The 10,575-nt window shown below is 48.3% G+C and overlaps 1 protein-coding gene across 2 annotated transcripts in view; it reads right to left on the bottom strand.

Moving 5' to 3' along the window:
* The window catches only part of ABCF2 (ATP-binding cassette, sub-family F (GCN20), member 2), a 22,104-nt gene extending 13,008 nt beyond the window's left edge, over positions 1-9,096 (bottom strand). The window contains exons 1-8 of one of the 2 annotated variants that reach the window (XM_011984330.1): positions 8,683-9,096; positions 7,820-8,019; positions 6,266-6,478; positions 5,416-5,598; positions 5,162-5,333; positions 3,992-4,087; positions 3,069-3,171; positions 256-351 (exon numbers count right to left, since the gene is read on the bottom strand). In XM_011984330.1, the coding sequence (XP_011839720.1) occupies positions 256-351; positions 3,069-3,171; positions 3,992-4,087; positions 5,162-5,333; positions 5,416-5,598; positions 6,266-6,478; positions 7,820-7,976 (1,020 nt within the window). In that variant the 5' untranslated portion in view covers positions 7,977-8,019; positions 8,683-9,096. Of the gene's footprint in view, positions 1-255; positions 352-3,068; positions 3,172-3,991; positions 4,088-5,161; positions 5,334-5,415; positions 5,599-6,265; positions 6,479-7,819; positions 8,020-8,376; positions 8,550-8,682 lie in introns of those variants that run through there. The other variant, XM_011984331.1, reaches the window with a different exon arrangement.
* Between the last annotated feature and the right edge of the window lie 1,479 nt (positions 9,097-10,575).

The raw sequence follows: 10,575 nt of genomic DNA, 5'->3' as shown, positions 1-10,575 counted from the left end.
TTCTCCTTGCTCTGGGCCTGCCGGGCCAGCTTGGCACTGCCATGACCAAACCTCGCAATGTAGTTCTAAAAGAGACCAAAGGGAGCTTGGAGTACATGCAGGCGCTCAACAATTCATCTTCAATCCAGGGCAAAAATGGTGATCGTAACTCCTTCCCAACCTCCTCCATCACCCCAATTTGTCCCAATGCCCTCATCCAAGCCCCCTGCTTGTTTTGGACAGGAAGCCACGAGCCTGACTCTGCAGCCTCCCTACCTTCATGTGTGCAATCTGATCTTGCTCCCAGTGAAACCTCTTCATCTGGTTCTCCTCCAGCTCTAGCCGCGTCTTCACATACTGATCATAATTACCCTGCATGGAAATGTGCCAGGTAAGGCGGGCAGCTTTAACCTGGGTTTCAATCCTGGATTCTCATTCAGAGTTTAGGGGGATGAGGGATGGCACTGACTTGGCCCTGGCTCTAAGAATGTGCAGTAAGAACAGAGGAAGTGCATTACAGAAGCATATCCTAACCTCAAATCAGAGTCTTTTCAATTCTATGCCCCTTGCTCAGCGCAGCCAGGGTCAGGCTCCAGCGCAAATCCTTAGGTTAGCCAGAAAGACACCTGTGGCAATGGGAGTAGCCCTGAAAATCACGGTCATAGAGACGTCATGAGACTGACAGCCTTCCAATACCACCTCCCATTCCTCTCCCAGCCCCTAGAGGCTGAAGCCCCACAAAAGACTACAAGAGCTGTCTCCAGATAGGAAAACAGACCAGTCAGATTTAGAAGCTGACAAACCCTGCATAAGTGGACTACCATGGCTTCTATCTGCAAACAAAAACTGGACTCAAGCTAAATATCCATCAGAAAGGGCCTAACACGTTACAGGATAAACACATAACGAAATACTGTGCAGTCACTGAAGATTGTGGTTGATTTATATATACTCACATGGAAAGCAGTCCAAAATATACTAAATTTAAAAAGCAACCTACAGAATGATTATTAAAATTGTAACTGTGGCCAGTTGCAGTGGCTCACGCCTGTAATCCCAACACTTTGGGAGGCTGAGGTGGGTGGATCACTTGAGGCCAGGAGTTTGGGAGCAGCCTGGTCAACATGGCAAAACCCTGCCTCTACTAAAAATATAAAAATTAGCCAGGTATGGTGGCATGTGCCTGTGGTCCCAGCTACCTGCGAGGCTGAGGTGGGAGGATTACTTGAACCTGAGAGGCAGAGGTTGCAGTGAGCCAATATCACGCCACTGGACTCCAGCCTGGGAGACAAAGACAGACCCCATCTCAGGAAAAAAGAGGCCAGGTGCGGTGGCTCACGCCTCTAATCCCAGCACTTTGGGAGGCTGAGGCAGGCGGATCATGAGGTCAAGAGAGCAAGACCATCCTGGCCAATATGGTGAAACCCCGTCTCTACTAAAAATACAAAAATTAGCTGGGCATGGGGGCGCGCACCTGTAGTCCCAGCTACTCAGGAGGCCGAGGCAGGAGAATCCCTTGAACCTAGGAGGCGGAGGTTGCAGTGAGCCCAGATTGCTCCACTGCACTCCAGCCTGGCAACGGAACAAGACTCGGTCTCAAGAAAACCAAAAAAAAAAAATGCTGCAATTGTATAAAAAGATATGTATATATGAAATTTTCTACAAATGCGTGCAAGTATACATGAAGTGTCTGAAAAGCTATATTAAAAACTAATACTCCTATGACTATGAATGAAAAGGACATCAATTGTTAATTTCTTATATGCTTTTTGAAATATAAAATGAAAAGGCAAGGCACAACAGTGGGCTGTTGAGATCCTGATCCCCATTCTCCTGTGGTCATGGAAGATGGGGTAAATGTGTTAACTCCAGTGAAGCAGAGTTAAGACGGCATTCAAGAAGGCAGAGGGAGGCCTGGTACAGTGGGTCATGCCTGTTTTTCCAGCACTTTGGGAGGCCGAGGTGGGCAGATCACCTGAGGTCAGGAGTTTAAGACCAGCCTGGCCAATATGGCAAAACCCTGTCTCTACTAAAAATACAAAAACTAGCCAGGCGTGGGGGTGCATGCCTGTAGTCCCAGCTACTCGGAAGGCTGAGGTACAAGAATCACTTGGATTCAGGAGGTAGAGGTTGCAGTGAGCTGAGATCGTGCCAGCCTGGGTGACGGAATGAGATTCTGTCTCCAGAAACAAAAAGGCAAGGCAGATGGCAGCAGGGCCTGCCTGGGCACCGTGAAAAGTCACCTTCTTTGCCACAAGGCAAACATACACCATGTGCACAGGCTGCCAATCCATGGCCTATGGCCTGGAAGCAATGACTTTGGGATTAAAATAAAACAGGTGGCAGGACTCCTTGTCCATATCCTTTTCTTTTTTTGAGACGGAGTCTTGCTCTGTCGCCCAGGCTGGAGTACAGTGGCACGATCTCGGCTCACTGCAAGTTCTGCCTCCTGCATTCACGCCATTCTCCTGCCTCAGCCGCCCGAGTAGCGGGGACTACAGGCGCCCGCCACCACGCCCGGCTAGTTTTTTGTATTTTTAGTAGAGACGAGTTTTCACCATGTTAACCAGGATGGTCTCGATCTCCTGACCTCATGATCCACCCGCCTCAGCCTCCCAAAGTGCTGAGATTACAGGCGTGAGCCACTGCGCCCGGCCGTCCGTATCTTTTTATAGCAATAGGTAGAAAGGAGCTAACAGATAGGTCTGGTTTTTTTTTTTTTTTTTTTTTGAGATGAGTCTTGCTCTGTCACCCAGGCTGGAGTGCAGTGGCGTCATCTCAGCTCATTGCAACCTCCACCTCCAGGGTTCAAGTGATTCTCCTGCCTCAGCTTCCCAAGTAGCTGGGACTACAAGCACCTACCACTATACCTGGCTAATTTTTTTGTATTTTTAGTAGAGATAGGGTTTCACCATGTTGGCCAGGCTAGTCTCAAACTCCTGACCTCAAGTGACCCACCCACCTCAGCCTCCCAAAGTGCTGGGATTATAGGCATGAGTCACCACACTGGCATTCTTCTTTTTTTTTTGAAGAGAATTTCAGAGATTTGGTAAGCAGAGATTACCAGAAAGAAGCCGAGGCCCACTCACCGTATAATACTTCAGTTTCTTGTTGTGCATGTGAATGATGTTGGTACAGACACCATTCAGAAAATCCTGGGAATGGGAGACGAGGACCAAGATGCGCTTAAAACTGCAAAGCCAAAGAACCAATCAGTGAAGAGCTCAACCATGGGAGCTAGCTGACAACAGGTGAACTGAGAGTCAGGCCCATCCTTATTCCTAAGCACCTTTTAGATGTGTTGTCCAATTCCTGGTTGTCAGCAAGCCCCTAAGCCACCACTTAACAATCTAACTCTAAGGGACATCTTTCAGTGTGGCGAGACAGCCTGAGTTTCCTCAATCTTCTGTTCTAATTTTCAACAGAATGGAGTGGAGACAGTAGTCACAGTGATAGTAAACAGAAATGTGTATGTACACAAATACACCCATGAATGTATCCAAAACTGTGGGTGGGAAGACACAATAAAAAACAAAATGCTTTACTTTTTGAAAGAAGGTACTAAGTCACTGTACCACTAAAAGCCTTCTTTTAAAATTGGTACAGTATTCCAGCTTATTCAGTTCTTTAGCCGTAGGACCATGACCATATTGGCTATATTTTCCTTTGTCATTGCTTCATGGTCTTAGATGGAAGACCTCCTTTTTTTGCTTTATACAATTAAGAAAAAAAAATGTCTTTAATTAAGATCTTGAATTTGAAATATGGAAAAAATCAACAAGGATTTTTTTTTTTAATGCTCATAAATTTCAAACTAAAGAAAAACAATCAAACAAAACGGCCAGCCCTAAACAGCCCTAAAGGTGCTCACTGCTTGTCCAAGCAAGTGAACTCCGGCCTTCCTTCAGTTCCTTTCTCACCGCTCTAACAGCAGTGCAGTTTCTGGGCAGCCATTTTCTAGATTCCCCGCTTTGGGACCGGCCCACTCATATCCCCCATTCCACCTTCTTACGTTTTTAGTTCTTCTTCCAACCACACACAAGCATCTAGGTCCAGGTGGTTGGTGGGCTCATCCAGGAGCAGCATGAAGGGCCGAATAAAGAGGGCTCTGAAGGACAGTAAAGGAGACAGAAGCACCTCAGAATTATAATGGATGTGACACAGGAGGGACCAACTTGCCTGCTACATGCAGTTCTGAGTAGGCTCCTGGCTTGAGTCTTGAAATCAATTTTAGGCTCTATACTTCAGAGGGAAAAGAAGTAGGACACAAACAAGAGTCGAAGAGGAGAGACTGAAGAGTAGAATACGGGACTCAGAAGCATATAAGGACAGTTTGAGGCAAGGCTGTAGAAGTCTCTATGAGTTGATAAGCCTTGTGCACTGAAGTTGGATACCATAGAGACGACAAAAAGATACAAAGGAAATAAACTGCTAAAACAAATTAGACCTATCTGAAGTTCTGAAGATAGACCTATCTGGTGGGGTGGCCAGAGTCTCGCAAGGGATAGACTCTAAAGCTCTGGTTCCTCTAAAGTTCTGGTTCCCAAACCAGAAATCTCTGTTTTTAAAAGCTCCTTGGGTGAACCAGTGACAGCTAATCCTTGCTAGCAAGTGGAGCCACTGTGTTCATGTTCTAAGGCACACGCAGGCAACTTTCTAGAGCAGTATATCAAGTCTTATAAATTCCCTTCACAGAGAATGATGGGGCAAGGAATTACCTGTTTAGTGACTCGGGGGAGATTATTGGGGGAATGCTCGTCTATAGAAGCTCACTTTGAGTCCAGGCCACAACAGAGTAAGAATGATAGCTATCATAATCGCCGTCTAACATTTTATCTTTACAGCCAAAATTAGCAGGAGTACAGCACAAAAAAGGTGGAAAGGGAATCCTGGTGGGAGGACAGAAACAGACCTACTCTACCGTTTTACCTAGGACTACCTCTAGGATCTCTAAACTCTGTGCTGGGTGCTGGGAATCCAACAGAAAACTGAGTCACTCTACCACTTCAGCCAGGAAGCTCTCTCTCTAACCCATACGCAACAACCCCCTCTACACTGCAGATGTCCATGTCTCGTTTGACACTTACCGATGACTCCTGTTCCAAACAGTTCCACTGGAGTGAACACTAAACTCTGGAGAGATGGGGGAGTTACGGCGGTAAGGAAGGAGGGAGGGACTCACCTGGCAAGGGCAACCCTCATCCTCCAGCCCCCACTGAAGTCTTTTAGCTTCTTGCGCTGCATGGCAGGCGTGAAACCCAGTCCATGTAAGATCCGCGAGGCCCTCATCTCTGCCTTGTCAGCATCCAGCTCCTCCAGGCGCTCGTAGAGCTCCATGAGTTTCTCACACTCCGCTGTGGATAGTGTATGGCCATGAGGCTCCTGGGGGCCTTTCTGGGAGGACGCCCACCCCCATGCCCAGGTCTGGAGCCCTACCATCCTCATGAGCCAGCCGCTCTGCCTCCCTCTCCAGCATGGCCCGCTCTGTGTCAACTTCCATCACACACTGCAAGGGTGTCTTGTCACTAGGAGGCATCTCTCGAGTCAGATGGTAGATGTCAATGTGCTCAGGGATGGGCACTTCACGTTTCCCAATAGCGGAGAGCAGCATGGACTTTCCTGAGATGGGAGAGAAGCAGACGCTTGGTACACTGAGCTTCCCCTATTCCTCTTCACCACTAGCTCTTCCACCCCAGCCAAACTGGGACCTCATCCAATTTTTTTTTTTTTTTTTGAGGACCGTTCTTCCCTTTATTCGTTCAAACCTTGCCAGCCCCCATTCTTAGGATTCCTTTCCAACTTTCCCCCAATTCTTGCCACACCCCTTCTCTGAAGCTTTTTTCATTTACCACAGCTTCACACGCCCCTGACCAACTTCTCCAGCACCTGCTGTCTGTAACTACTCATGTGGTACAGGGTGGACGCACCCTAATCCGAAAATCCAAAATGCTCCAAAATCCAAAACCTTTTCAAAGCTGACATGACGCTTAAAGGAAATGCTCATGGGAGGATTTCAGGTTTTTGGATTAGGGATGCTCAGCTGGTAAGTATAATGCAAATATTCCAAGATCCGAAACACTTCTGGTTCCAAGCATTTCAGATAAGGGATTCTCAACCTGTACATACCACATACTGCTCTGCACTGCTAGTTCCTTTCCCCTGGACATATCTGGTCTCCCACCCACATTCTAAACACTTTGCTCTGAACATAGTTGCTGCTAAATACTTGTGAGTGACAGATGAGCCAAGGAGAGATACCTCCCACTTCCCCTTCCAAGGGCCTCACCAATTCCATTTAAACCAATGAGGCCATAACGACGGCCTGAGTTTAATTCCAGTTTGGTGTCACTGAGCAGCTCTTGACCATGAAAGGTGAGTGAGAGGTTGATAATGTGAACATCTGTACTGTTGGGGTGAGAGGCCAGGACGCCAGTGACAGCTCGAGCAGCAGCTTTCTTCATCTCAAAGTCCTCTAGCTCCTTGGTCAGCAAATCTATTTCTGGGGATAGAAAAGCAGTTTGGGAAGATGGCTGTGAGACAGACTCAGCTCTCCACAAAGAGGAACATCCTGAAGGACTGGGTTCCGATCCTGCTGAGCAGACTCAGATGTTTCCCAAGCTTTACAGAGTGCACACTGACACAGAGCTGCCCTGACACCCTGCTCGTTTTGACACCCATCCTTTTAATTATAATCTCTCTTGCCCTTGTTTTGTCCCTTCATATCTGTTTACTTACTCCCATCATTCATAACTTCTGTCCTCCACTACTGTGGCCAGGAATAAAACTTCCCCACAGCCTGACTTTACTGCTCCTTCTAATTGCTTTCTAACTCCCCCTTTTCTGAATGCCTGTTACAATTTGCAAAACTAATTCTCCTTTCCTCTTCAAACATTTACTTAGTGTCTATCTGAGAAGTTCATAAAAAAACCCAAGACCTAGTCCTTGCACTCAAAGATGACACAATTTAGACAAAGAAACAGGAGATACAACATAAAAAGGTAAGTAACACTAAAAGAAAGCAAAAGCATATAGAGAATGGAAATATTGAGGTCAGGTTTGACTGAGAGACGCTTCACTATCCTGAGCTAGGCCTTGACAGAAATGTCAAATGTAGCTAGCAAAAACATGATGGTATTAGAATTCAGTGTGTGAAAGAACAGAGATGTGGTGACTATTCAAGGGATAATAAATAGTTTGCATGGAGCAGAAGGCTGTTTAGGGAGTTTTCAGGGGGCAGGGAAGAGGGCTGGGATTGGACTGCCTAGGGCCTGGAATAGTCTTTACAGCATATTGCCATGTTTCCCCGTCTAGACGGTAAGTTTTTGGAAGGAAGACTGTAGTGCCTCAGTGTATAGCACCATGTCTAGCACTTGAGAAATAATAAATATTTCCCAAAATATAAATAACAGAAAGGGAGCTCTCTCCCAGGAAAAACCCCATGAAACAACCCATAAGTTAGTCTCTGGTAGGGAGAGCCACTACTCCTGTGAGGACAAGCGTATAACGTAGCACCGAACCTGGCACACTGGCCACCATGCATAGAAATGGAAACTGAAAAAGGGGCAGGGAACCGAGCCCCTCCTCACAGTCTAATAGAGCAGCAACACAGCTCAGCAACTCCCACTTCTGCTTGCCACTGAGTATGTGAGAACCTTGTCTTCGGCTTCCTCGCTCAATGATAGGGTGGCACAAATTCCAACTCTACTGATTTGATTCTTCATGAAAAGTTGCATGACACCAGATACATTCTCCACTGCCCCCAGCATCAAGATTCCGACTCTGGCTGGGGCATGCCTTAAGTCTTAGCAACCATTCCCAACTCACCCCTCCCTCAATTCACCTGTGGTCTCTCTGCCATTGGCCTCATTCTTCTCCTCTGCCACCTGTGGTTCTGTGACAGCATCTCCATTTTCTTCATGTCCTTTTCTGGGCCGCTGTCGAGCTTTGGCAGCCTCCTTCTTTTTGGCTGCCTTCTTCTTGGCCAGGTCGGAGGGCATGATGATGACCCACAGGGGTAGGTTAACTGTTCTTTCAAGGTGCCTGAAGGAAGGCAAACAGACACCCCCAAACTCTAAACTTACTAGTAAGAATGCCTGGGCCCTGCTCCATCCCTCTCAGGAATCTTCCTGTCAATATCAAGCCTCTGATGCCCTGGCCTGCCCCTGCCTCCTCTCTCCCAACTTGGTCAGGGTCTCTCAAACCAATGCCGATTCTCAGCCGCTCTTCTAATCTTAACATCTTTTTCCACAGGCACCAGTTCCCCCACGAACTGCCTCACTTTGGAAACGCTCCTTCTTTCAGGGCCTCCGGCTGGGGACCAGGTTCTGCCCCTCAGCGGAGGTCCCCGTCTCTGGTTTCCCTACAACTTGGCGCTCCGCACTCAGCTGGCCGCCTCGCTTTCCGGGCTTCCTTCTCCCGTCCGTCTCGGGCCTCTTCTCGGTCGTCCCTCTCCACACCACCCGGCCGCAGAACCCAGCCTCTTGCCGGGACGCACTCGTCCTCGCCCGCGTGAGTTCCCTCCTAGTCTCCACGCTCGTCACTCCGGGGTACTCCCCCACCCCTCCCGTGAGGTTCTCTCCCTGAGCTCTATCTTTCCCCTCGCAGAAACCTCCATCCAAACCCCGTTCCTCCTTCCTCTTCTAATCCTCTTTCCACATCACCAGCGGGCACCCTATCCCTACAGCGCCCCTTCCCCTAACTCACTGGGCCTTGCTGCTCGGCCTCTGTCGCAACAGAGCTGCTCCTTGGGCTCCTCCGCGTGCGGCCGGCTCACCAGCCAATCACGACCTCGGGTGGTTCTCGGCGCGCCGCCGCGCTGCCTCCTGGGAAGTGTAGTCCTCAAGTTGCAGCGGCCAAGAGTGAGACCCGGCTTCAGGACTACCGCGTATCCCAGAGACCTCGCGGGGCCGCGTGACGCCATCAGGATGCGCGAGGCTCGGGAAGGGGCGGGATTAGAGTCCAAGAGCTCTCTGCGAGCGGGCCCGCTTCGGGCGCTGGAAACTGCAAATCCCAGGTTGCTCGTCAGCTAAGCCGGCTGAGCCTTCCAGGCTTACCCCACCTCTCGAAAATCGATTGAGCTGTTGTGGAGTTACGAGTTTTTAGAGCTACCTAACCGACTCAGGCAGCAGGGCGTGCAACTACACTTCCCAGCTTACCTCAGCGGGAGTAGGTCGAAACAATGGGAGAGGAGAGGTGGGAGGTGAGCGGAGAAGGACTGAAATGAAGGGGACGCTGGGCAGGGGTCCCGGAAAGCGGGGCATCCCTGCGAAGATGTTGCCAACGGAATTCCTTCACGAAAGAAAGCGCCTTGGTTTCATGAAACCGTAATTTTAGAGTCTGGTTCATTGTTAAACTTTTAGAAGGTGCCAGACGTTGTTTTGGAACCTCGGCCGCTTAGCCTACCCACTCCAGAATTGTTAGGTTTCCACTGAAGCCATGCAAGTTTCGTGGAAAGAGCCCTGAGATAAAAAGGCCCCTTGGCCGAGATTCGTTTTGTTATTAGTTAGCCATGCTACGGGCCCGTTACTTTCCCTTTGAGTCTCACTGTGTAAAATCTTTCACATGACACTTTGGGCTGGATGGTTTAAAAATAAATGCAATCTCTCACGGACTTCACCTTGCCTACATTGTAAACTCCAAATGTTTAGCCTCAAGTACAAGGCAGGCCCTTTGTGATCTTTGTTACTTCTCCAGGCTCCTGTGCAGCAGGAGTATCTCCATCAGTGATACTTGGGGAAGCAAAGGAAGCTATTACTCCCCGTGAGCATATTCTCCAAATGCAGCACCTTTTCGCCCACAGTCCGTGACTCAAAAAGTGAGAACTAGTTTTTCTTCTCAAACTCAAATACTTTAGTAGAACTTACCTACTTAAATAGTTCGGAAGTTAACCATGCTATTTTACACCTGCATGCCTTTGAACATACATTTTCGTAGAATATCCTCCACCAACGAAGTGCCTACTATCTATCATTCTCAGATATGTGTACTGGAGTTGCAATGGTGCAAAGTCACTCCCTGACCTCAAAGAGCTCATAATGCAGAAGGAACATGTGAAAAGTAAACAAGCTGGGTGGGGTGACTCACACCTGTAATCCAAGCACTTTGGAAGGCCGTGGTGGGAGGATCACTTGAGCCCAGGAGTTCAAGGCTGCAGTGAGCTATAATCAAACCATTACACTCCAGAATGGGTGACAGAGATAGACCCTGTCTCTAAAAAAAGAAGAAAAACAACAACAACAACAACAGAAACAGACCTTGACACCATGACATTAAGTGCCCTAAAAGAAGTGACTTTTGTGTGTCGCTGGGGTACCTAGGTGGAGACCTTGCTTGACATCGCATAATTAAGAGCATAACCCCAGTTCTACGCTTCATTGTGTGGCCTTAGGCAAAGCATATGTTCTCCTCTGCAAAATGGGAATGATAGTTACAAAAAGAATACAGTTAAATGACTACAAACCCCTTCTGTATGAAGCAAAGGAGTTATGATTTTGGATCACATAAAAAGCACTCATTTGGCCAGGCGTGGTGGCTCGTGACTGTATTCCCAGCACTTTGGGAGGCGGAGGTAGGTGGATGTTTTGAGCTCAGGAGTTC

Source organism: Mandrillus leucophaeus, unplaced genomic scaffold (assembly GCF_000951045.1).
Source record: "Mandrillus leucophaeus isolate KB7577 unplaced genomic scaffold, Mleu.le_1.0 Scaffold266, whole genome shotgun sequence".
NCBI lineage: Eukaryota > Metazoa > Chordata > Mammalia > Primates > Cercopithecidae > Mandrillus > Mandrillus leucophaeus.
The sequence above is the reverse complement of the archived record's forward strand: the minus strand, read 5'-3'. Positions and strand labels throughout refer to the sequence as shown.